We start from the raw sequence: 27,900 nt of genomic DNA, 5'->3' as shown, positions 1-27,900 counted from the left end.
TACACCTCTACTACCATTATGGACGATGACGCATTGCGTTTCTTGTTTCTATTCCGAGTCCGTTGTCCCAGGTTTCGTTGTAGGCGAGGGGAGACCCCCTGTTATTATCAAGCTTAGTGTTCATGCAGCTATAATTCGATTTTCTCATGCACAATGGTAATATGTTTTTTCGCGATCTGTAAGCAATACTAGTTTATTTCGTTTATTTAGAAAACAAATAGCATCTAACATACAAAATTTGAATGAATTTGCAGATCCGATTCATATTACTTCAAAACAGACAAGGGAAGACTCGTCTGGCCAAGTACTATATCCCACTTGAAGAATCAGAAAAACACAAGCTTGAGTATGAGGTACCCAAGATCAGATTTCTTCCACTTTTCGTTGTTATTTTTATCAATCCTTCCATTAAATTTGAATTAGGGTTTGTTCTGCATGTATAAAGTTTATAATATAAGAAAGAGTAATCTTTGTATTGCCCATTTCTCAAGTTTATTTCTGAAATTTACTATCAACATTCCTTTCTAGGACTTTAGGGTCCTTTATTGAAACAATATTGTTGCCACAGTATGCCTTGGGCTTATCGCATTTGTCATTGAGGTGCTTCATTCTCCTATGAGCAATCATATTTGTCGTGTCAAATTTGTTTTATTTAGATGCTTGATTGGATTTTATTTCTTTACATCGGGTCTTTAATTCTAGGAATTAGCCGTTGAGTTCAGGACTAAATTAAAAAACATTCCTGCTACAGCTTGTGGAGAGATTTTGTGCCGACTTTATCATGCTGTATGTAAGTTGGGCCAAATGCTTAAACTTTTACATTGGTTTGAGCCATGTTGTTGCTGTCATTTGTACACGCTCTTAGTTCTTTCTAGTTCTCCCCATCATGATTACATCACAAGCCCTTGGGTAGAATTAATATTCTGAATCTTGTTCTTTCAAAACAGAATCAAGCACATCACATGGACTAGATATACTACTCTCTAACAGATACATATTGAAGACTGTAAATGGTGCTAGTATTAAATGTTTATAGATTAGCTTCTTGGGATCATTTGAAGAGTTATATTTTCCTGAACATATATTTGGAATCAACTATGTTATATCCAATTTCCTCTATCTGTATTATATCTATGTTACGTTTTAAAATTTTTGTGGAGTTTGATTAATAACATTAGATAGATATGTTACGTGCAGGTGCACCGGCTGGTTGTCAACAGGGATCCCAAGTTTACAAACTTTGTCGAGGTCAAGTGATTGTAATCATGGTTTTCAAAGATTTGTTTCTATGCTAAATATCTGCTAATATATATTCTGCACACAGTTTAGAACAGGGTGAAACTTGAGAAAATTTGTTTAAATCATCCAGGTTTTAAAAGCCATTTAAGCTTCGTCAACATCGCTGTTTGACTGGATTTTAGGCAAGTTATCTTACCTTCAATTATGTAATATACCTTCCAATTCAAGCTGATCTTATTGGCCAAGGACTTGATATAGTTTATAAAGGTAGAGCCTCCAATTTCTTGATGGATTCATTACATAATTCCACAAGGCCCATGCAACAATCTCTTGAACTACTCAACAATTGTGCTTGCAGAAAAAAAAAAAGCCATGTGTCACACTGGAATGCAAGCTTATATTTTGTGGGTTGACTTTGCTTATATGTCAGTTGATGGTCCTGTTTATAACTAGAAGAGATAGCAAATTCAGAGGACAAGATCAGTTTTTGGGAATGCTATAGAATGGAACTTCAAACCTTGGGGTGTCATTGGATATGGATTACCATGAAATGTGTTTATAATGCAGTATCTAATGTTGAAAAAAATGATAAATAGTTCATCATGACTCAGAAGAGATGATTTTTTTTTTTCTTTTTTCCAAAGACAAAATAGCCAGGCTATCTATTGGGGTCCCTTCCTTGAAATCTTGAAAACACAGATTGTTACAGTATTGCCTAGGAAGGCTATGAAAGGTAGACTGACACTCAGGGGATTATAAATAATAAAAATGCTAACAAAACAGCATCACTAACAAAGCTAGAATCCGCATCTTAAAATTATAACATCTAGACTTCATTATCTTGCTTGATGCTTTGTATATCATCTCAAAGCCCTACTCAAAGAGAAATTTGATCTCTCTTTCTTTATTCTATTTTCTAATGTGATCCATTCAATATTTTTCAGGGATTCAGTGAAATGCTCTAGATTTTCTTCATTTTCCTCTTAGAGACTTCGAGGGAGAATCCTCACCAGAAGAGAAAGGATCTACCACCTCTCCTTGATTAGCTGAGAAAACAACAAGCATTTTAGTGAGATCTGCTTTTTCAAGCTCTGAGGATCTAGTTTCTCACTGAATGACTTCGTAAGCCCAAAGATATTTTTTTACTTTTCTCCTTCTATATACCACTCAGCATGCTCTTTATCCTTTCTAGCATTAATTGCTATTTCCTTGCAAGATTCCTCAACTGCTTGACCTTTCTCCGTGTGGTACTCTTTTGGACTATTCGGCTCAAATAGAACTACCAATCAGCCGATGCTGCATCTCTACATTCTTCCAACAAGTGGCCCTTCATTAATGTTTTTGGTTCTTGTATTTTCTTCTGCTAAATGACCCCACATTAAAGCACATTTAGCATGGAAATGCTAGATTCTGATAGTCCAGTGGTTATTGCCACGATGCTTGCCTTACCCTTAATGTTATTTCTGTCATTGTCTAATTTTCTGCAAATATATGAGCCATTGAGGTTAAAAAATGTCTATGTAATTTGGGGGATATAGAAATATGTTTCCTCAGCTGTCTATCAATGTTTTTCAGTGTTGAAATACCATAAGCAAAGATGAGAATTGGTTATTCTTACCCACGTAGGAGAAACCCAAAAATATTCTATTATTGGTTTGTTCTTGGTACCAGGGTTTCATGATGAGAGTTGACATGTCCTAAATCCAAGTATCTTTTTCCAGTCTCCTAATTTTTTATCCTCTACTACAGAATCACAAACAACTGCAAAATACTGTAGAGCATAAAGATATATAACACATAGGGACTTCAAGAAACGGTAAGCAGATAGACATTATCCAATCATTAAGTTCTGGAAGGCTAGGCCAGAGAAAGTTGAATCTGCAAATCAGAGGCATCTTTCAACCAACAGCAATGCAGGTAGCTTTTTTGGTACTTTATTCTCCCTACCTCCATACTATCCTATTCAATAAACATAGCCTTACTTTTAAATATTGATCTTGGAGGTTCTCCTTTTGCCTCCACCACTGCAGCATAGGATTCCTTCCCACCTTTTTAATTTTGTTAATATCAGACTTTTTAACTCCTCATTTTTGCTTGGGGTGCATGATGCCACTTTAACACCTGTGCCTTTCCTAGCCTTTGTTGTTCATTTTCTGATGGGGACACGACCCAACACAGAATGGACGCAATAGGAAAGGGGAAATTTTATTAACTGTGAAAATATGCTAATACATGCAATACAGAGAAAATGAACTTTAAAACATGCCCTATGGGCTTACAACAGTAAAAAAAATCAGGAGATAATTTCTTCTCCCAGTACCTTCTCTCAAACTCCACTCCGAATTTTGCCTTTTACAATGCTAGAAATGTCCTTAAATAGACCCCAAAGGATTACGAATTAGGAATACATTCTAGAAAGTGCTAGCTGGCATCCATCGACCAAATAGAAGGTTTTAGAAGCCACGTTAGAAGTTGGTGCAAAACTAGAAGAATCTGAAAACGGTGACCGAACTTCCGGGAGGCATAACTTTTGAACCGTAGCTCCGATTGACGAACCGTTTACATTTTTGGAAAGCTCTCGAAGCGCTCTATAACCCTATGGACCAGCTTCGCTCGTCCTCCATTTTTCGGCCTTGTACGAGGTCATTTAATGCCCTTAACCTGACTTTTAAGCATTCTTAGGAGGTCTCTAGAAACTGGAAAACTATAATAACTTTCAAACCGTGGTGACTTTTGACCTGATTCTTTTTCTGGAATGCTCTAAATTACAATTACAATCATCTGACCAATTTACACCTTCTAGTTCACCAAAATGATGGCTCAATTACATACTCCTATTTTTTAGGCAATTTCACGTTTCCTAAGGTGCTCAAATCCTCTAACCTAGAACACTGATAGTGGAACTGTGAGAGTTGGAACCTTTATTTGACCCAAATGGGTATCCAAAAACTAAGTCTAAGTACATTTTTTTGGGTGACACAGGATTGCCCTTATACCTCTGGATGCTTCTGCATCAGACACCCAAGGTAGATTGAAAAATGACCCTGTCACTTTATGGATGGTAGAGGAAATCCCAAATGGGAAACCTCAGCTGCTGATATCCAAGTTGAGTCCTCGATCAGTCGGCCTTTCCACTTAACCAGATACTCTTCATACTGTCTATTTCTGGTACTCCTGCCCACATGATGATCTAGAATGTCTTCTATCTCCTTCCTAGAAGTAGAAATTGGACATGGCTCTAACATTAGTTCCTCATCTGCACCATCATCATGATACTCTGTTAAGTCTGCAATGTTGAAAATAGGAGAAATATGAATTCCATCTGGTAACTCCACCTCATATGCATTTCTTGAGTCATGTTTCTTCAAAATTTTGCAGGGGCCAAATTTCTTCATCTTCAGCTTGTTGTAAGTACCTACTGGAAATCTCTCCTTTCTTAAGTGTACCATGACTAGATCCCCTACTTGAAACTCCTTATGTCTTCTCCTTTGATCAGCTTTAGCTTTATACTCTTGATTCATCTTGGTAATGTGTGCCTGGACCTCCTCATGTAGGCGCTTGATATGTTCAGCAAACTCTTCTGCTTCAACACTTGTCCTTTCCCCTTGCTCCATCTTCCTCAATTCTGGTGCAGTCCTTGGGCTATTTCCATATACAATTTGGAATGGTGATTTTCTAGTACTCCTATTTACAGAGTTATTGTAAGCAAATTCCGCTTGTGGTAGAATCAAATCCCATCCCTTCGGCTTATCCCCAACTAAACATCTCAGCAAATTTCCCAGACTTCTGTTTGACCGTCAGTTTGCGGGTGATGTGTGGAACTGAATTTCAAGTCTGTTCTCAACTTCTTCCACAATGTCCTCCAGAAATACCCCACAAATTTAGTATCTCTATCAGAAACTATACTCCTTGGGAGACCATGTAGTCTCACTACCTCTCTGAAAAACAAGTCTGCAATATGGACAGCATCATGAGTTTGCGGCATGGAATGAAAGGTGCCATTTTGGAGAACCTATCAACCACCACAAATACTGAGTCATTACCCCTTTGTGTCCTCGGCAATCCAAGAACAAAATCCATACTTATGTCCTCCCATGGCTTTGATGGAACAGGCAATGGCTGATATAGTCCAGTATTGTGACTAAATCCCTTGGCCACTTGACAAACCTGACAACTTTGTACAAACTTCTTCACATCCTGTGATATTTGAGGCCAAAAATAATGTTCTCTAAGAATGGCAATGGTCTTGTCTCGACCAAAATGTCCTGCCAACCCTCCACTGTGCTTCTCTTTAATCAGATTTTCCCTCACGGAACTCCTTGGAATGTATAATTGACTGCCCTTAAACAACATACCATCCTGGATCAAATAGTCTAGCCACTTGGTTCTGTCTACAGCAACAGGCTCTTTACAAGCTTTCCATGCTTCAGCAAAATCAGGATCCTCAGGGTATAGATTCTTGAGTTCATCAAACCCAACTACTTCAACCTGCATAATTGTAAGCAACAACTACCTCCTGCTTAATGCATCTGCAACCCTATTAAATTTTCCACTTCTATGCTTCAACACAAATGTATAGCTCTGCAAGAACTCTACCCACTTCATATGCCTCTGATTCAATTTACTTTGGCTATTTAGATACCGTAATGCCTGGTGATCAGTATATAAAACAAATTCCTTTGGCAATAAATAATGTCTCCATTTCTTTAAGGCCTGAACTATTGCATAGAACTCTTGATCATAAACAGAATACTTCTTCTTTGCATCATTCAATTTTTCACTAAAATATGCAATAGGCTTACCTTCTTGGCTCAATACAGCTCCAATAGCATTGCCACTAGCATCACAATCCACCTGGAATTACTTTCTGAAATCTGGAAGTGCCAACACAGGTTGTTCCGTCACCTTCTTCTTCAGCATTTCAAAACTTCTTGCAGCTGCTGTAGTCCATTTGAACTCTTTTCTATCCTCTCTTATTGTGTTAGTCAGAGGTGCACATATGCCATTGAAATTCTTAATGAACTTTCTGCAAAAACTAATCAGACCATGAAATGATCTTACCTCAGTAGCAGATCTTGGAGTAGGCCATTCCAAGATGGCTTTTACCTTCTCTGGATCCATTTTAAGGCCTTCAGGTGATATAACAAACCCCATGTAGACTAACTCCCTTTTTGCAAAGATACACTTCTCCAGATTAATTAACAGTTTCTCTTCCCTCAACCTTTCAAGGACACTACGAATATGCAATAAATGTTCTTCCAAAGTCTTGCTGAAAATGAAAATATCATCCAAATACACAATAACAAATTTTTTCAAGAACTTCTTAAGTACCTCATTCATAAGCCGCATGAAGGTGCTTGGGGCGTTCGTCAATCCAAAGAGCATGACTAACCACTCATATAGACCCTCCTTGGTCTTGAAGGTAGATTTCCACTCATCTCCTTCTCGTATCCGTATCTGATGATAGCCACTCTTGAGATCTATCTTTGTGAAGTACTGAGCTCCACTCAAACAGTCCATAATATCATCCATCCTTGGCAAAGGAAATCGATACTTGATGGTTATCCTATTTATAGCTCGAGAGTCTGTACACATTCTCCATTCTCCATCCTTCTTTGGTGCCAGTGCTGCAGGTATTGCACATGGACTCAGGCTCTCCCGAATCAAACCCTTCCTCAATAGCTCCTGAACCTGTCTAGTTAGCTCCTCAGTTTCAGTAGGAGTCATCCTGTGAGCAGCCTTGTTAGGCAAACTAGCTCCTGGGATTAAATCTATCTAATGACTGATTTGCCTTACCAGTGGCAATCCTTCTAGAACATTATCAGAGATGACATCTCCAAACTCACCTAATAAATCTGAAACTTCAAATGGTATTTCACTACTACCTTCCTTATCTTTTCTAGGAATCAAAGCATAGCACATACGTTGATGTTTCATGCCATCTAAAAACTTCCTTCCATCAACAAGACAAATCCTAGCACTGCTACATACCTTTTCGCCTTCCTTCTTCATGGGCTTCAGTTTGTGGCGAACTCCATCCTTTGTTAGAGTGTATGTGTTTCCATGACCATCATGTACTGCATGCCTGTCAAACTGCCACGGTCTATCCAACAATAGATGGCAAACATCCATTGGAATAATATCACAGAGAACTTCATCATGGTAAGTCCCAATTTTGAACTTCACTAAACATTGTTCACTTACCAGGACCTTATGATCATCCTTCACCCAAGCGATCCGATAGGGCTGGCGGTGTTTCTCCCTCTTGAGCTTCAGCTTAGAGACCATCTCCTCTGATACCAAGTTATCAGTGCTACCACCATTAATGATCACATCACAACATTTATCCTCACACTTGCACTTGGTATGGAATAGACTCCTCCTTTGTCCTGGTTCAATCTCACCACTTAGTAGGACCCTTTCATTTACTAAAGTCTCTCCTCTTTTTGCATCCTCTGAATGTGATGTCTGTGCATCCTCATCCACATTAGCAACCCTAGCTTGTCCTTCACCTCTCCTATCTGTCCTCCCTTGACATTGAGGGCATTCAAAGGCATGATGACCTTCATTGCAATGGAAACACGTACCACGGAAGCCTCCTCTTCCTTGTCCACATCCTCTACCTCTTCCTCTTTGATTTCCAAAGTCTTGATCATAGGAGCGGTTAAAACCCTCATTCCTTTGGTTCCTACTGGTACCCACATCTTCATTTTTCTTTTGGGTCTCATTTCGACCTCCAGATGACCTACCACTGCCCCTTCCTCCTTGACCGCGCCCTCTTTGTCTCCCTTCAAACCTTTTATTTAGCTTTTCTTCAACTCGTAGTGTAAACTGGTATGCTTCTTCAACACTGGTTATTCTTACCAGACTTAATTCCTCCTGGATGCTAGGTCGCAACCCACTGATATAACGAGCAACCTTCTCCTTATTTGCTTCTGCATGCCCAGCTCTAATCAGAAGTCGGTAAAACTCCTCCGTATATTCCTGGACTGATCTTCCTGCTTGCTTTAACCCATGCATCTTCTTAAACAGATCAAGCTCATAGTCAACAAGAATAAACTGCTTCTTCAATTTGTCCACCATGCGATCCCACCTTGTGATCTTATCCTTTCCTCTTCTGTTTCTTTCCAATTGAACCTCTTGCCACCAGATCTTTGCATGGCCTTTGCAAACTTAACCTTATCCGGATCCTTGATATCCTCATATTCAAAGTATTCTTCCAGTTCATTGATCCAGTCGATCAACTCATCTGGTTTCAGATTTCCTGAAAATACACCCACATCAATTGTAGGTCTTTTCCCAAACTTAGCAATGGCCCTAAAAAGCCTTTCCTCTTCCTAGATTTAGAACTTCCCTGCCAACTTCCCCTTCTGGTCCAAATTCTTCTTCATTGTCGTCCTCACTTTCGTCACCTGCAGTAACATTTGCTCCCCTACGGAGCTCCTCCTGCAATGCTTGGACTTGCCTTTGGAGGGCTCTAACCTCCTCACGATTAATAGCTCTGGCCCTTCCACCACGCTCTCTTCGTGGAAGCATCTTCTTAACTCAAACCCACAACCACACAGTCCTGGTGCAAACTGCCTCACAGTCGGCGTTCTGTCTACACACTTAGGAAAACCCGCTCTAATACCACTTGATGGGGACACAACTCAGCACAGAATGGACGCAACAGGAAAAGAGAAATTTTATTAATAGTGAAAATATGCTAATACATGCAATATAGAGAAAATGAACTTCAAAACATACCCTATGGGCTTACAGCAGTAAAAAAAATCAGGAGATAATTTCTTCTCCCAGTACCTTCTCTCAAACTCCACTCCGAATTTTGCCTTTTACAATGCCAAAAATGTCCTTAAATAGACCCCAAAGGGTTACGAATTAGGAATACATTCTAGAAAGTGCTAGTTGGCATCCACTGACCAAATAGAAGGTTCTAGAAGCCGTGTTAGAAGTTGGCGCAAAACTAAAAAAATTCGGAAATGGTAACCGAACTTCCGGGAGGCATAACTTTTGAACCGTAGCTCCGATTGACGAACCGTTTACATTTCCGGAAAGCTCTCGAAGCGCTCTATAGCCCTTTGGACCAGCTTCGCTCGTCCTCCATTTTTCGGCCTTGTACGAGGTCATTTAATGCCCTTAACCTGACTTTTAAGCATTCTTAGGAGGTCTCCAAAAATCGAAAAACTGTAATAACTTTCAAACCGTGATGACTTTTGACTTGATTATTTTTCTGGAATGCTCTAAATTACAATTACAATCATCTGACTAATTTACACCTTCTATTTCACCAAAATGATGGCTCAATTACATACTCCTATTTTTTAGGCAATTTCACGTATCCTAAGGTGCTCAAATACTCTAACCTAGAACACTGATAGTGTAACTGTGAGAGTTGGAACCTTTATTTGACCCAAATGGGTATCCAGAAACTAAGTCTAAGTACATTTTTTTGGGTGACACAGGATTGCCCTTATACCTCTGGATGCTCTTGCATCATTTTCCTTCTCAAACTTTTTTCCTGCTGAAAGCTCCAATGCGTTTTCTGTAGCTTGCTTGTTATAATCCTTACTAAATTATCAGAATGCTCTGAATTTCCCTTTTAAGAATTGAAGTTCTAGGACCAAAGGATGAGTGCTGATAAACTGAACAGTGATACTGATTACACAAATCCAGTGTTTGCGTCTACAGATTTTACTTATCAAGATGACTAAAACTACCATTATAAACATGAAATATCAGAACTACATATCCGAAGTATTGTTGGAACCTTTATAGAACAGTAATAAAGTTTTCAATGGTAACTAGTAAGAGTAAACATTTATAGAATACTGACTGTAGGTACTGAGTGATGCTGAGAGGTTAATGGATGTTGATGTACATGTCCGTTGTCATGCCTGAGATGAATGTCGGGTACTCAGTTTGGTTGCAATCCACAGAAAATCTTAAAGGTGATATCTCACGCCTATAGATGGTTGGAGTTTCATTTTCCAATCTATGGCTAACCATATACGCTCAGCACTCCAAGAAATCTCTATTGCTGATGGTTGATTGTATGTGGCTCCTATATCCTGAAATTTGGACGAAAGCAATCCATGCGGCTGGTAAATACAACCTCTTAGCTCCTTACTCCAGTGGTCTTTTGTGCAGTATTGACCATGTGAAAGTGTGAAACGATACCAGTCTAACATGAAATGTTCAGAACAAGGGTGTTGTCCTACCTAAGAATAAGAAGGGGCTAGGTCCTTCAAGGGTCACAAGTTTACCTCAGTAAGCAAATTCATTGATGATTGTCCAGAACGTCCCCCTCCACACCCACGATGGCTCCAAAAGGGACTCAGCACATCCAACGCTTGGTGGCAGGGATGTTACAAGCAACTCAACAAGCGCCCGACTACATGTTCATTAACAACCAATGTAACTGAAGGAGAGAAGTAATAACGCTTTAACTATCATGAGGTGGTGAGAGAGAAGATGCCACGCCACACAAAAGACCAGGGCAAAGCTCGAGTTGGAAGGCATAAATTAAAATGAGGTGGAAAATAGAATAGTTAACTTGTCCCGCATCTTCCATGTCCGAGACACCCCTAGCAACTCACTTAAGCCTATCAGGGTGATAGAATAGGCTTAGCAACAACTAGGAGTTTTAATTGCTAGAAGGGGACATGACATTGCTGCTGAGCAACACTTTGCACTTCATCTGCTGCCAACTCTTAAAAATAGGTCTACTTTTTCTCAAGTCCTCGTTAGTAACAAGTAGAGATGGCAATTAATTGGAAGGATTGTGATGTGATAACATTGAAGAGAAAATTTCAATGTTCATGGATAAATCTAAAATGGGTGTAAATTGCATATTCATTAACAGGAACTGAAGTACCATGACATTGAATTAATCATTTGAGGCCAAATAAGAGTGGAAGGCCTAAATATTAGCTTTGGAGAGCCTGAACTCTTTGAGAAAACTTAAGACAGTGAGTGCTATTTGCCACCTTGTCAACTATCTTTGATTTAAATACATCTTACCCTATTGGGTGAATTTCAAGAGTAAATGAAATCAACTACAAGAAATAAATTCTAGGATGCACAAGTTAGGGTGACAAGTGCCCCAAAGAGGTAGAGTTAGCTAGCTATATCATGTTTTGGTGGACTATTTCAATAGGTAGGATTATGTGGGTCAAGTGAAATCGCTTGATGAGGTAGTGGTGACAACCAACAATTGCCAATCTATGTTATCAGGTTCATTGGAACCCCTTCTCCCCCTACTACTATGGGTCGGCTTTGGGCTTGGGCCTAATCACAGTTCTCCTGTGATAGGCAAACTTGGGTGAACCAGATTTATTTTGGTCCAATTTGCCATTCTTGGGCTTGAAACATTGGTTCATTTTTTGTTGAAGGCAAGGGCTACATGAGAGCTAAACCCTTGATAACAGGGGAGAAATAGCTGCACTGAGAAGATTTAATCACAAAGGTGAGTGGATCTTTAATTTTTTTAAGTTTTGAATTTTTTTTTTTGAAGATTTCTTAAGATTTTTGAATATTTTTAAAATTTATTTGGTGAGTTCTATGTATATTTTTGATCTTTTTAATGCATAATAAGGGGTTATAATGCTGATTTTATTTTTTATTTTTAAGTTGCAAGGTTATTAATTATTATTTATTTTAGGTTCATACATAATGGTAGTTCTTGTTAGTTTAGCTGCCTCAAGTGCAGAGTTCAATTAATCTGATGCATTGTCACATCTTTGGTGACATACTTAATGATTGAACAAATTCTTGGTGCTGGGAGTTATTGTTGGTTTTGTAGCCAATGTGGAAACAAGTGCTCATACTCTCAAGTGAAATCTCACCACACTATTCCTTGCATAGGAATAAGACTTCGTCCTAGGCCAAATAAAAGGTCTTGCCAAAGCATCACATATTAGCTTACATTAAAGAGCAGGAGGATCTCGGTATGATAAGTAATAGATCAAAGCAAAGAGCATATCCTCATGCAAAGAAAACTTTGGACAAACCTCTTAGTGGCTTATCACAACCTATTGGCCTACATCCTTTCATGCCATTGACACTATCGTTTGAAGGAGGGGAGAATGTTTTGTGTAAACTAGGCCCATTGGAAAAGGCCTTCAAGAATGAAGCAAGGAAGTTGTAGATGAGAGCAATGCTTATTGCATTTATGGCAATGGACTTCCTCTTGACCTCATTTGATCACCATATTGCTGGGGGATATGGTGATGGAGAGTCATTACCAATTCACCTTTTGATTATTTTAGTCTTGTATATGAAAAGGTGTGAAACACCTTTTTGGGAAATGAGAGAGCTTTAATAGGGGCATTATTGAGAGCAATGAAGGAAACATGGCTCAAAGTAGGTATGTCCATTTTTGATGGATTGGAAGATTACAAACATTGATCATTGATCAATGTAATTGTAGTGCCCCCTAAATGGTGATGTTTTTGAAAGCCATGAATTGTGAGGATTGCCAAAATACTGAAAAAACATTGTAGTGGTGGGCCTTGAATGTTACCCAAGTCACAATGGACAGCACTTGGAATTATAGGGCAGTTTGTTTTGTAGTGGAGTGTACATTTTTTGGACACCTAGTGCAGTCCACTCAATTTCTACCTCTTTGCTGTGACTGAAATCTGAACCATGTTCTATCCATCCCTAAAATTGATTCACACAAGTTATTTTGAATCTTCATGAAAATAGTTTCAGTTAGTGTTTACAACTACCGTAGAGAAAACAAAGTCCAGTGTGTAAATAATGTAAAAAATGTTTATGGTCATAGGATTGTGAAAATATTGACCATAAACTTCATAAAATGATGAAATTGTAGGGAATTGTATGGTGAGCAATTAGGTGTAGAAAATAACTCATGCAGGGTCACCTGATAGACCGATTACATTATGAAATCTGCTTATGATACTGTATCATAACCTAAAATCTAATCATGGAACACACAGGGCCATTATATGAATGTGCCCTATAACATAATCCTGGAGCTGCAACATATGGAATACATTCTCTTAGCCTAGTAGTGGACCATACAGGTCACAATAGACAACAGCTGTGCTCCAAAATCCTGCAACTGCATCATAACTCAGCATACATAGAACAATATATGTATATTTTGCCATGCTTATCATATACAATTCAGTTATAAACAGCAAGTATATGTACTCTTTGTCAGTGCAAATCTACAATATGCTTCTTTGGTGCAATTTCTTCAACTTCCTAGCTACACAGACACCTCTGTTAGGAGCATTTGCAGTCTTCAAACAGAACTTTGTGCTTCCTTGAATCTCCACCTGCCTCAAAGTATATGGCCTACTACTAGGGGCACTGTTGAAGAGAATCACCTAGCTTAGGGTAGTAGGATGGACCAATTCCTTGAAGCTGAACAATGATTGCTCCAAGAGTACAAGCAAAAACAAGTGTTTTCAGGGAGCTCAGGTTGAACTGGAGAAATTCATTCAAAACTCTTGGAACCTGAACAATACTCCAAAAATCCACTGAAACACACCAAAACTCTGAAAAACCAATTAAAAAATCTCATAAATCTTCGTTTTTACCAAAGCCCACATTACTAAACTCAAGCAAATCACTAAGTACTCTCACTGAAAAACAATAACCAGCTAAGATTAATCTTTCACCACTGAAACTCGACATATTGCAGAGGGTTTTTGTTCATAAGAATCCCAAGGACTCTCAAGGTTCCTTTCAACAACATTTTAGTATGTGTGCTCCTCAGAAGTTCAACTAGATTTGGCATACCTTCAGGATGGAAATTTTGTTTTCTTTTTGGAAAGATAGGAATGCTGTTCTTTTCACACACAATTTTTTGGATGTTAACATTGCTATGTACACTAAGGCATGCATTTGTAATAATTTAATTATGCAGATTCAGGTGCAAGCTAACAAAGTTTCCTTTGAGGTAGCTCACTTGCAGGAGCTGTTGAACCATTGGGGCAATGCTCCTTGCACTATTGCCAGAGTTCCTCTTGATGCCTCGGTAGATACCTCGATGCCTCGTGGCCACCGTCCTCAGCGCCATTCCTCAGGCCGCCACTCGCACACCCCGCGCTCCCAGGCTTCCCGCCACTGCTCTTCCAGTGATGGTGATGGTGGATGGAGGTGCCACTCAGCTTCCCCACCCCGCGGTGGCTCTGGTTGGTCCTCGGCTCCTCCTCCTGGTACTCGTCGAGCGCATTCTGGGAAGTGGCCTCGCTTGGACTTGGCGATCTCTCCTCTGCGGCTAGAGGTTAAAGATGCGGAGGCTGCCACCGATCCTCTGGTTACTGCTGCTGTTGATGATGGCTGGATTGTTCCCAGCCTGCCCCCCAATCCTAGAGATGATTGGGGTTTTCCTGATAGAGATGATCCAACACTCTCGGCTGGCATTGCTTTGGCAGCCTGAGGTTGCTTTATATGTATTTTTTTGATGAATGGTTTCTATTTCTGGTGGTGGCTGTGTTTTTAGTCCGGCTTTGGCCATGTAAACTCATTCGTGGGGTGATCCTGTATCCACCGGCCCTTTTTTTGTGAATTGTAATCTTAGTATATTTTTTAATAGAAAAGGACTATTCATCAAAAAAGAAAAATGAGAGAATCATAGCCCAATTCCCAACATATGGACTTGGAGAGAGAAATTAGGTCAAATTCAAATATTATATTCTCTTGAAAAAGGCCCTCCTATGACTTCTTCAAAAATAACTTCTCTCTCCCAAGCTTTTATGTCCCTTTTGGAGACACATTTTATAAAATTTTAATCACTTTAGTATTGAAGACATTTTTCAAACACTTAAGTAAGAAATATAAAATATTTTTTTCCATTACCATAGAAGATTTCACTATGGCATTGAAAAAGAGAACACTTCACAGTTGAGAGGAATTGGAATTGAAAGAGATGTTGCATGTCAAAATAACACTTTTAAAAAATAGGCATATACTCAAAATAGAACTACTGTCGTGGTGTAGAGGCACCTAAAGTAAAATAAAAATAGAGGTTAAAAATCTTAATATGAGATATTCAAATCCATTTGAGTCATTTATGTTGTATTTGGGTCAAGATGTAAAGGCTATGGAGCCATTTTGTCATAAACTGTAGAAGTTGTCAATTTGCTGGAGTTGTCCTAGTAAGGTCATGAATTGGTGAAGAGGTCAAAATTTGTTTATAAACCCAAGGAAGGGTAAAAGTATTATAAATGGTGATTAATATTCCATTATGACATGTTTGTAAGGTTGGAACGAAGTTGTGAGGTCAAAATTTCTAAAATGTAAAAGTTGCTTAAATGTTGCAAACTTTAAAACTTTGCAAAAAGTGTAAAAAAGGGGTTAAAGAATGTAACAAATTGGTTCAAAAGTTGTTTGGGAAGTTTTTAACTATAAAAAATACTATAAAAGCATTGTATTGATCGTTTCAAACAGAAATGAATGAATGAGAAGAAGAAGAGATCATTTTGAATCAATTGGTTTCTTAAGAACTTGTCATTTTGATTGGTGTTAACTGTTTTTGTGTTGGTTCTAGGTCTTGTAGGGACATTTATAGCCTGGAACCCATGTATATCTTGTACATTTGAATAGTAGGATGAATAATCTTCTTTCTCTTTTTGGTTTGGAGCAATTTCATTAAGTTTTGCAAGCTTTGGTAAAAATGGTTATTTGCAGATTTGAGGATGCCCAACTACAGTCGGATTGCAATGTTTGGTACGGACATATGTGGATGAAACATGAATTCTATTTATATTAATTGGAAAGATATGTGAACTACCTTTCATTTCCAATTGGTTTGAGTTGTTTTCATTCGGATTTGTGTAATTGAGTAAAGACTTGTTTTTAAGGATCTCTGTTGAAGTTGTAGACAATGAATAAGATTCATGCATTGGATAAATCAATGGATTACATATTTGGAAACTAGACTCGTACAATTTTAATGTGAGATTGGTTTGGTTTCATTTGTAGTCGTTTTGAGGAAGTTATTAGATGCCCTAGGTAGGGTTACTGGTTTTACTTCTGATTTATGACAGAGAAAATGGGTCTACGTGCAGAGACTATAAATTGTAATGGATTTATTATTTTTGGCTCTGCTTTCTATATGTTTTAGTATTGCTAACGTGGAACAATTTCACCAAAGGGTTTGGCAAGAAACGTTAAGGATTAAAAGTTATGAATAATGTAATCCGACATAGAAATCTGATTGTGTGAATGAAGATGTTGCCTTAGTTGCCTAAATGTCAGCTTCTCTATTGAAATCTTTGAGATGTTCTTGGTTCCTTAAGGGTGTACCAGTCTATTGAGAATCCTTTGAGTTGAACTAAGATTCCTTGAAGGTAAATATAGAGGGCTCTGCATCAATTGGTACCATAGCTTGAAGATCTTGAGTGTGTAGGTAGAGTGCTGAAGGAGGCAATCCATCAGGACCTTGAAGATTTGGTTTTGATTTGTTGATGTGTTTTTGGTTGTAGGTGCTTATCCATCTTGTTAGAAAAGGAGGATGTTGTGTTGTTGTGTTGATAGATATGGAAGTTCTATCAAGGGCCATGGGAAGGTCCAGTGGATGCCAAGAGACTAGGGAGAGAGGCAAAGATAAGGACTTCTAGGTGAGGCACATGGAGAGTTGGTTTTGGTGAGTTTGAAGTAGCACGGTAAAGGTGGATCTCTGACTGATAAGGCACCATGGAATTTGCAGCCATTAATGCTCCACTAATAGGAGTATTTGAGAAGGTGATTTTGAGGGCAGTTCTGTATCCTTACAGGAAAATATGATGGTGATAGAGGCATGAAGAGGCAAAGACAAATGGAGGTAAAGAAGAGGACTTTCGGTGTAATCTTTTTTCTTCCATGTTTCCAAGGGACTTGGAAACTTTTCAAAGTTGTGAGTATGGTTCAGAGGCACCTAAAGTAAAATAAAAATAGAGGTTAAAAATGTTAATATGAGATATTTAAATCCATTTGAGTCATTTATGTTGTATTTGGGTCAAGATCTAAAGGCTATGAAGCCATTTTGTCATAAATTGTAAAAGTTGTCAATTTGCCCTAGTTGTCCCAGTAAGGTCATGAATTGGTCAAGAGGTCAAAATTTGTTTGTAAACCCAAGGAAGGGTAAAAATATTGTAAATGGTGATTAATATTCCATTATGACATGTTTGTATTGTTGGAACAAAGTTGTGAGGTCAAAATTTCTGAAATGTAATGTTGCAATTTTAAAACTTTGCAAAAAGTGCAAAAAAAAGGTTAAAGAATGTAACAAGTTGGTTGGGAAGTTCTTAACTATCAAAAATACTATAAAAGCATTGTATTGGTCGTTCCAAACAGAAATGAACGAATGAGAAGAAAAAGAGATCATTTTGAATCAATTGGTTTCTTAAGAACTTGTCATTTTGATTGGAGTTAACTGTTTTTGTATTGGTTCTAGGTCTTGTATGGACATTTATAGCCTGGAACCCATGTATATCCTGTACATTTGAATAGTAGGATGAGTAATCTTCTTTCTCTTTTTGGTTTGGAGCAATTTCATTAAGTTTTGCAGAAGTTATGCAAGTTTTGGTAAAAATGGTTATTTGCAGATTTGAGGATGCCCAACTACAGTCGGATTGCAATGTTTGGTACGGACACATGTGGATGAAATAGGAACTTTATTTATATTAATTGGGAAGATATGTGAACTAGCTTTCATTTCCAATTGGTTTGAGTTGTTTTCATTCGGATTTGTGTAAGTTATGTGTAATTGAGTAAAGACTGGTTTTTAAGGATCTTCGTTGAAGTTGTAGACAATGAATAGGGCTTGTAGAAAAAATTATGCATTGGATAAATCAATGGATTATATATTTGGAAACTAGACTCATACAATTTTAATGTGAGATTGGTTTGGGTTCATTTGTAGTCATTTGGAGGAACTTAAATAGATGCTCTAGGCAGGTTTACTGGTTTTACTTCTGATTTATGACAGAGAAAATGGGTTTGCGTTTAGGGACTATAAATTGTAATGGATTTATTATTTTTGGCTCCGCTTTGGATATGTTTTAGTATTCCTAATGTGGAACAATTTCACCAAAGGATTTTGTAAGAAATGTTAAGGATTAAAAGTTATTCCTTAAAAGTTATGAATAATATAATCCGACATAGAAATCTGATTGTGTGAATGAAGATGTTCTCTTAGTTGCTGAAATGTCAGTTTCTCTGTTGAAATCTTTGATGTTCCTAGTTCCTTGAGGGTTTACTAGCCTATTGTGAATCTCGAGTTGAACTAAGATTCCTTGAAGGTAAATATAGAGGGCTCTGCATCAAATTGGTATCAGAGCTTGAAGATCTTGAGTGTGTGGGTAGAGCGCCGAAGGAGGCAATCCACTCCAGGATCTTGAAGATTTGGTTTTGATTTGTTGATGAGTTTTTCATTGTAGTTTGACAGATATAGAAGTTGTGTCAAGGGCCATGGGAAGGTCCAGTGGATGCCAAGAGACTAGGGAGAGAGGCAAAGATAAGGACTCCTAGGTGAGGCACCTGGAGAGTTGGTTTTTGTGAGTTTGAAGCAGCATGGTAAAGGTGGATCTTTGATTGATAAGGCACCATGGAATTTGCAGCCATTAATGCTCTACTGATAGGAGCATTTGAGAAGGTGATTTTGAGGGCAAACCTGTGTCCTTAAAGGAAAATATGATGGTGATAAAGGCATGAAGAGGCAAAGGCAAATTATCGCTCAAGGCATCAATTATCCCTATACTCCAAATGCAGAAGAGAATTCTTATATGCAATTCAATGTTAGTCTAAAAGGAATTTAACTTCTCTAGCGGAACGCCCGATTAGACAGCAATAAGGAAACACCTATATATTTCATGCATATCCCTAATAATCAAACAAAGAATGCAATGCAAAATCCAATGCATAAGCTTTATCAGAATAATTCAATAACTTCTTACCGATCATAAAGGATGAATCCAAACTGTAGTATAAATCTCTACGCCTTAAATAAATATAACAAAAAGACTTTTTATTCATCATTAAAATATAATATCTCAATTTAAATTACAAGTCATGTCTTATACTCCTTATTCCTCTTTACAAAAATCTGGATGTAATGTATTGCTACTTATCAAATATTGTCTTTTTCTTCAACTTCTAACTTGTATTGATATCCTCTTTATGTGGAAGATGCGACTTTTCAATATCGAAAGGTTATGTCTCTTCAATAATAATATACCTTCTCTAATTTATAACCGCACCGAATTACTAATACATGCCGATTGTTGTAAACATCGATGCTTATTTAACTTGACGATCTCTCCTCTTTAATAGTATCTTAGTAATGTTTGTGATGCACAATATATATTTTATCTTTCCACGTGCTCGGAAAAGAATTTCCTTCGACGGGCACAGAGGTTCCTGAAGGCTTTCACACACATTGGCTTTGAAGGATTTGAATCTCTTTCTTCAAATACAACAATGGTTGCTTGCAACGTTAATAACTAGAATCTTCAATTTATAAACAATGAGATATATCTTGCAGCCAGTGATCCCTGTAGGCATACTCATGCAGAGAATTTCACTCCTGATACCACCTCTGTCCTGCGTTCTGATGCTTCTTAATGGATTCTCAGTCAATCATAAATTCTGCAGGCATGGATATAAAAGCCCCAGTTCTGGTGGAAACATGGTTGTGTAATATCAGCGAAGAGTCTTCATGTTGAAGTGTTATTGGTGCTTGAAACAGGACATATGATGCCTTTGTCTTGTATAATATGAATCGAATTTAAATCCCTGACAACAATTGTTTGAAAACACTGCCTCTAAATATTTATTCATTCTCAGCCTGCCAACACATGCCCAGATTTGATCATTGTTATCTCTGTGAATACTTTGAAACTTTTCTCTTGCCACCGCAGATGTATTTGTCATGTCAGCATCTTCATTGTGTTCCACATATACCAATTTCCTTTAATGAGTGATGGTGCCTCTTGCCGATGGAGTCTTTGTTCAATATTATGAATTCATTGTGGACTGTATTTTAACACCTGCGACAACATCCTCGTTCTTCATATCTTCCAAAGTTTTGGTGACTCTTTTGAATGGCAACATTGTTACTATAATATATTTTGGTTTGCCAATAATTAATCTGCAACCGCTATCAACCATGCTTGCCTGAACTTTGGTATCATTTTAGTCACTTTTGTATTGCCAAATATGAACCTCATCGCTGTGGTCCCATCTTTCCTAGCAAATGAATTTATCGAGGAAATGTACTCGGCTTTTGGCACTGCCTATGCATAGTCTATATTAAGTTTTCAATACAATATGACTACCATTAGTTGTTTGTAGACGTGGTTGCATTCATAAATTTACTATTTTATAATAATTTAATCACTCGATGTGTCTTTCCTTCATGGCTACCATTAGTTGTTCGTAGATGTGGTTGCATTCATAAATTTACTATTTTATAATAATTTAATCACTCAATGTGTCTTTCCTTCATGGCTCCGTTGAATTCAATCATGCTGTCTGATTTTCATACGACCTTGCCTTCATCAGGCTTGCATTAATCACTGATTCTTTATTGCTGTTGTGTTATCCCAATTGCTGGATACACATTTGCTGCTATAACCTTGCATTATTTCAATGATGATCTTCTAAGACTTTGTTGCACATAATTTCTACTGTTACATGTTAAGTTCAGCTTTTGAAAGCATTTTCTTAGCACCCGACTTCCACTACTCTGATAGCAACGATAACCAGGTTACATCATTTTAGAACTGTTATATATCCTATCATTTTTATTCTGAGAAAACTTATTTCAATTCTGAAATCAAAAGTGTTATGGACTGGTGCTTTTGTGTGGAATAAGGAAGATTCTACATGAAATAAATCATAGTTGGCATAATCGCCGAATAATCCGCGATTTGCCACTAATCACCGAGTTTTTTACTCAGGCGAGTTTTTGGCAAATTTAATCGCAGTGTAAAAACTCACCGTTCTTTTTCCATGAGTTTTTCAAAATGACTCGGCTGCATTAGAAGACAGCAGGATTAAGGGAAAAAAACAATATCATTTTGTTTGCCAGTTAATTTTCTGCTTTGGGAGACATTTATATATATCTAAACTCTTCTTGTTTCTTTTGTATTTTCTTTAATTAACTCATTAAATGCATCTTCTCATTGAAATTTCAAAAAAAAAGTATTTTAAATTAAATTTTAGCTGTTGTTTTAGGTTCCCGAGTTTTTTTATAAAAAATGACCGATTTTTTCCTGATTAAACTTTTACGGGCTTGGCAAGTTGTTGCCGAGTGAGAGTTTTCCAACTATCAAATAAATCATAAGTATTAGTGTAAACTTGCATCTCTATTGTTTATCTGCTGCATGCTTGAGTGTTTCTGTCTGTTAAACAGAATACATGTCTTCCAAAACATTCCAAATAACCTCAATGGTTTAGATTCACATCAGCAACAAGTAGCAGGAGGCTTTCGTTCTATGCAGTTCCATCACCACAAGGAGACTCCATGCTCTTATCAATTCATTGGTTACAAACATTAAGCAACGTCCACCTTCCGTGACATGTATGAGCACTAGAATAAATATTCAACTTCTCTCTTGAATGAACTGGCTCCAAGAGTTCATCCTCTGACAAGAGAGGACATTAGCAATTCATATAATTTTTTTTTTGGTTGGTAATTGCTTTTGATTGGAGCTTTGAATCAGTGGGGACACAACTAAGGGACCCCATCCCCTTGATATGCATTACAATCCTTTTTAATATGCATCTCTAGATATATGCCACCTAGATGTCAAGCTCACCAAGTTCATATCACAATTATCACCTTATCACTCCATTCACCTTATCCCTCCATTAATCTCCTTATCTCTCCAATTACACCATACCATATCACTCTAATCCCTTACCACTCCATATCTCCTTACACTCCAATCCCCTTATCACTTCATTTCTCTCTTTATCTGTCCAATCCCCTTATCACTCCATTTATCTCCTTATCTCTCCAATCCCCTTATCACTCCTTATCTCTCCGCACTGTGAGTTTTTGAACAGTTGGGCAGGCACCGTGAGAATGCTGGAACTGTCAGGGGCATGACAAATGCAGGGAAACAATCAACGAACATCCACTCATCAGCATCGAGGACACAGTCTGGGCACAAGGCACAAACAGTGGGCACTCACACTTAGGCACGCAGGCGAGCAACAACATCAGGACACCATCTGCATAGGTGGAGGGCACTCACGGGCATCAACACCATCGGAAATCACAAGAAACGATCAAACTGTCGGGATTCGAAACATAAACCTCATACACTCGAGGCTCGTGACATTACTGTCATGCTGCGGGGTCATCCCCTCAATTCACAGAAATATTATTCATGCCAAATGATCATTTCTGAAGCTCTATAATATCTATCCGCCAGTGCAATGGACAAGTAAATATTTTGCCAACATCTTGCTAATTGTGGCACTAAATTTTTTCATGGAAGCCTGCAACAATGATATATGAACCAAATCACAGTTGCAGTTCCACTATATTTGTGATATGGCATTTGTTACTACTACCTTAGGCAACCATCACCAGACACGAATAAAAGAAGAAGCTCACGCTGGCTCTTTAAATATTGATTCTCTGATACTGAAAACCTTAGATGGCTTCTGTTGATATTACAAACTATAATATGCTGATGCTGCTCTCATTGTTCATTACATTTATTTTGGCGTCAATGAATATTTTTCTCAAGTCCTCAACCTCATAAATAGAGGCCCTAATATGTAGAAATTGACCTAGGATTCAAGAATGTGGCTTTGAGAACTGGTTTGCATTGTTTACATTCAAATTTATCCAAACTGAGTGCAAGTTATAGAGTTTCAACCCTATATGTAAGTTTACATCTCCATTATATTTAAGTTTCAACCTTATTTGTTAGACTTAGTTGTTAATTGTTTTCCCAGAAATAAAGATAAACAGCAATAAACAAAATAAGGAACACTAAGACACAAGAAGACACGACCATTTATCCTAGGAAAACCCTCCAACTTGAGGGGAAAAACCCAAGCACACCAAAAAATATATCTTTTTTATTAAATGATCGAGGTCCGAGTACAATGCTTTGAACTAAATACCCAACTCATCACACAAAGTAATGATGTGTGTGCGCGTGCGCATGCATACATGCATGCATGTTGAATTGAGAGATTCTTCATATCATAACTGAAAGTCTCTTCATTTTCCAAATGTGCGTCTCTTCATATTTCCAAATGGATGTCTCTTGAATGTTTACATGTCTCTTCATATTCTCAAACATAGGATTTCATATTTCCAAATGCAAGTATATAAAAGAGCACCATGCAGGTAATGAGGATCTCTCCTGCAGCTACAAACATCTGTTAAGATTAAACCACAGACAGAAATCACAATTACATGCAAATATAAACAATATCAGAAAATAATAGATCGCACAGAAGAGAACACAAGACACCAAGATTTAACGTAGTTCACCCAATCCCTAGGCTATGTCCACCAAACAGTAAGTTCAATATTATTACGATCCAGTGATTACAACCTGATTACAATCTGTAATCCCTTACAACTCAATACTGCCGCAAGAAGCAATTTTCGCATCACACCTTATGAAAAACCCCTAACCCTAAGCCCTTTTATAAAAGTATTTTTACCGCTTTAGGGTTATAAATAATAATTACAAGTCGGCCCAAAATCCCGATAAAATAGGGCCCAAAGAACAATGAAGTATGTACAGTACTTCCTTGATCAGTCACCACAAACTAACAACATCAACATTAGTGTTGTATTTTATTTTTCAGGTTTTCTAGTTTTACATCTTTTAAATGCTAATATAGCCAAACTAGGTAAAAGTAGTGTAGTTTCAACCTTTATATGTAAGTTTACACCCCCGTTTCTACATTTTACTGGGTTTTAAGGTTTTCAAGTTTTAACGAAATATAAAGTTGAAATATATAAAGCTTTGAAATTCTGCTCATTTTTACATTCTATGTGAAAAATAATATTAATTCTTTTGTGTTGATTTTTCTTACATTCTAGCTTCTTACAATGCTTCTATATCTTGATTATTTTGACTTCTAACTTGCTTGTGATGCCTCCATATCTTGCTTGATCTAGTGCAGTTCCGTACTCACAAGGTGATTTATAGGCGGTATGCAGGCCTTTTTTTCTCAATGTGTGTGGATATCACCGATAATGAGCTCGCATATCTTGAAAGCATTCATTTATTTGTGGAGATACTGGATCATTTCTTCAGTAATGTATGCGAGCTTGACTTGGTATTCAATTTTCACAAGGTAAAATTTGTTGAATTGTCTTTTGATAGTCAGTCTTCACAATGTAAAATTTGTTGAATTGTCTTTGATAATCAATCTTCACAATGTAGAATTTGTTGAATTGTCTTTGATAATCAATCTTCACAATGTAAAATTTGTTGAATTGTCTTTGATATAATCTATTTGGTAGGAAATTGTGATCGTATTGGTAGAGTATACATGTTAGATGTTTTCATTATGGAGTGCTTATGATTCAATGTAATGGCCTCTTATCTGCCCTCTATAAGATGCTGAGCCTTTGATCTGTTACTGGTATGAAGTTTACTGAATTGTAGGAATTTTTTGTTCTGAGAGATCATAATGTTGTTTATGTTATTCATGCTACATTATACTAGAGTTGAAGGTTCCTCTCTTTTGCATCTGGCATAAATTTTTGGTTTGAAGGCTCTTGTCATTTGAAAATTTTCAATTTAGTTTCTATTAGAAGGGTCTTATCATTTCACAATAGTTTCTGTGTTGAAGGTTTCATTAATTCTTTCTCATGTAATTGTTTACTTGAAATGAAGAGCTCAATGAATATAACAGGTTAGACTACTAATTTTTCAAGCACCTTATGTTTTACATATATTATGTTATCACAATTCTAACTATACACACTTTGTTCACAATGTTCAGGCAAAGAATGGCCCATTACAGAATGAAACTTAATAGGAAAAACTGCAATTCTAGAATTTAGTGGATGATTACAGTGTAGCTCAAAAATGTATTTAGGAAATTGGCTTCTTGTTTTAGGTCAAGAAAATTTATGTCAGTCAAAACTTCTTATTTATTGGGGAATTTTAATGTAGCTTAATAGTTATACCCTTTAATTCGAAGACCTATTAATCTATGTTCTTTGAGTTCATGGAACTTTGCATAGCTTATCATGTATAATTCTATATTGCAACAGACTGATACTTACATGGTGAATGAGACTTTGTTTTTCAAATGATTTGTTCTGAATGCAGGTGTACTTGATACTAGATGAGTTTATTCTTGCAGGGGAGTTGCAAGAAACAAGCAAGAAGGTAAATTGAAACATTTAATTTAGGATGACTTTATATATTCTACATGTAGAGATATTTTTTAAGTATGAGGCAAATTTCCAGTGTTTCTGAGCATTCGATGCCTATGAAAAGAAACACTGCACATTTCTATCATTATTGTGTTACAGGCAATCATCGAGAGAATGGGGGAGCTGGAAAGACAGGAGTGATAAATGCTATCATTGGAGTATAATCTTAAACTCTAAAGGTAGGAGAAGCTGGCTGGTCGAGCATTTTCACCTGTTTCTGCCGGAAAATGGAATGTCATCATCATATGTTTTGAACACAAAATTCATATTTTTACTTTTATACTTTTTTATCCTTTTCTTTAAAAACTGCTCCATCTTTGGAAAGTGGCAGTTTTTGATATTTAATTTTATTCTCTGTGACCAATGATACTTGGGGGTTATTGATTTGCTTTCCTTTCCAGGTTGCGCAGAAGATTTTAGTAGTGCTTTTACTCTTTCTTTTGGTTGTACAATGGTAATGACTAACTAGTTATTTTCATTGTTCTCTCCTTATGGAGTTTGTATCAGACTTCCTACCTCTGGGGAAGAGGATTAATATACTCCGTCAATTCATTTTTTCTAAATTTCTGCGTTCCATAGAATCTGCGTTTCATTTCTCCTTGGAAGATGTAACTTGTTTCAATTTAGACAAGAATTTTATAAGATTTTTAAATATTCAGATTTGTGAAGTTTGACCCGCGTTTATCTTATTATATTTTTGGGGTGCATTTATGGTATATGTCTATTTCGTAATATAAGTTATAATATTGAAACTATTTTAAATTTTTTTGATACAGCTGAGCTTAATTTTGGATCCGCGTTTTTAACTTGTCTAGAATTGAATAAACTGTGGTTTAAGTTCACAAAACTTAGATTTGCATCCTGTCAATTGTAGGTCTCTTCATTCAGCGGTCAGCATTTTTCATAAGACATGCATTATGCGATATCCCGCTTTTTGTCCTCCGCATACCATACAAACATTCATTGATTTATTGCATATACGTAACCACAAATATTAAAAAATTAAAAATACATCACATTGTCACGTTGAAGAATCACACCATAATTTTAGTCTATCATAACCATAATTATTAAAATTATTAATAATAAATTATAGTTTCTGGACCTAACTATATATAGTTATACATTATATTTTAGACTAGTTAGCAACATATGTTGTTATAGACCATTTTTAAAATATCAGTAATTTCAGCTTTGAATTGTGTATGTATAGGAGTTAAGGTGGTTCAAACATTCCATTATCTCTATAAATATGATTGTGCATGGACACTTATAGGTCTTTTTGTTTAGAGAAAATATTTCAGCTATATCATAAATACTAGTCAATGCAAGTACGTGTTTACAATGTTCAGAAAGGCCAGGGAAAACAATCCTCCAACTCTTTAGAAGGCTACCATTCAAGAAAAATACATAGTAATTTTGTTGGTGTCCATTAGACAACGCATGGCTATAAAGATTAAAATCATGTATGTTATCTCTAATATGACATCACAAATATGTCTCATCTATTTAATTTATTACATCTTGCTGGTGACCAGACATTTCTTCTTGAATATTATTGATATCCCAATATTAGAAGGTTAGCAGACTCAATCTTTTCTTCCATTTGTAGGTGCCAAAAATGGCAGAGTTTATGCTTGTCAAATTCTTATAGTTTTATCATAGTCAGAAATCCTATTGCTTCTTTCTATTCCCCCCATTGATCAAACAATTTAAGAGAGAATTGATGGAGTGATTAGTGAAACCGGTTGACCCATTAGACCCATTGTTACATCCAAGTTTTTGACCTAATTTAAAATGTTCATATAGTTGTTGAGATTCACATGAAGTTAGTTGATAATTAAATTTGTTATAATCTTGCAAAATGGTAAGATGGTTAGTCGTTATAATTTCATGTGAAGATAACATGCTAGTTGATTATTTATCATGAATTTATAAAATTGAAAAGACGGGTAGCCGTTATGATTATTTATGATTAATAACTTGTTATGGTAATATGATTTAACTACAGATATTTTTTTTGTAGGAAGCACATTGAAGGAGTGAAAACATTGTTTAAAAAGAATTAGACATGAGCATCACCATCACCAAGCAAATGGATATGAATCATGAATCACCATGGTTGAGGACCTAACGACTTGAACATAAGGATACGATCAATGAAATCGCATGAGCTATTAAATAAACAATTTAAAACATAACATAATTTAATTAAAATATAATATGTACCTCAAATGATTTTAAATGATTTTTCACCATATTATTATAATATA

The 27,900-nt window shown here is 36.8% G+C and overlaps 1 protein-coding gene across 4 annotated transcripts; it reads left to right on the top strand.

The window, feature by feature from the left end:
* On the top strand, positions 1–27,900 carry LOC149550285 (AP-2 complex subunit sigma-like). Of its 4 annotated transcripts, none has more exons than XM_089793372.1 (7): positions 1–156; positions 255–353; positions 1,198–1,248; positions 24,361–24,534; positions 25,521–25,580; positions 25,727–25,806; positions 27,654–27,900. In XM_089793372.1, the coding sequence occupies exons 1-6, from the start codon at positions 154–156 to the stop codon at positions 25,766–25,768; spliced, it is 429 nt and encodes a 142-aa protein (XP_089649498.1). In that variant the 5' UTR covers positions 1–153; the 3' UTR covers positions 25,769–25,806; positions 27,654–27,900. The 4 variants fall into 4 exon arrangements, with proteins under 4 accessions (XP_089649498.1, XP_089649497.1, XP_089649496.1 ...); XM_089793371.1 differs by lacking the exon at positions 27,654–27,900 and adding an exon at positions 26,029–26,190; XM_089793370.1 differs by lacking the exon at positions 27,654–27,900 and having other exon boundaries at positions 25,727–26,190.

The sequence above is a fragment of the Cupressus sempervirens genome, chromosome 7, assembly GCF_028749045.1.
Source record: "Cupressus sempervirens isolate cs-2001-9-10 chromosome 7, ASM2874904v1, whole genome shotgun sequence".
NCBI lineage: Eukaryota > Viridiplantae > Streptophyta > Pinopsida > Cupressales > Cupressaceae > Cupressus > Cupressus sempervirens.
This window is presented reverse-complemented; position numbering and strand designations above follow the sequence as displayed.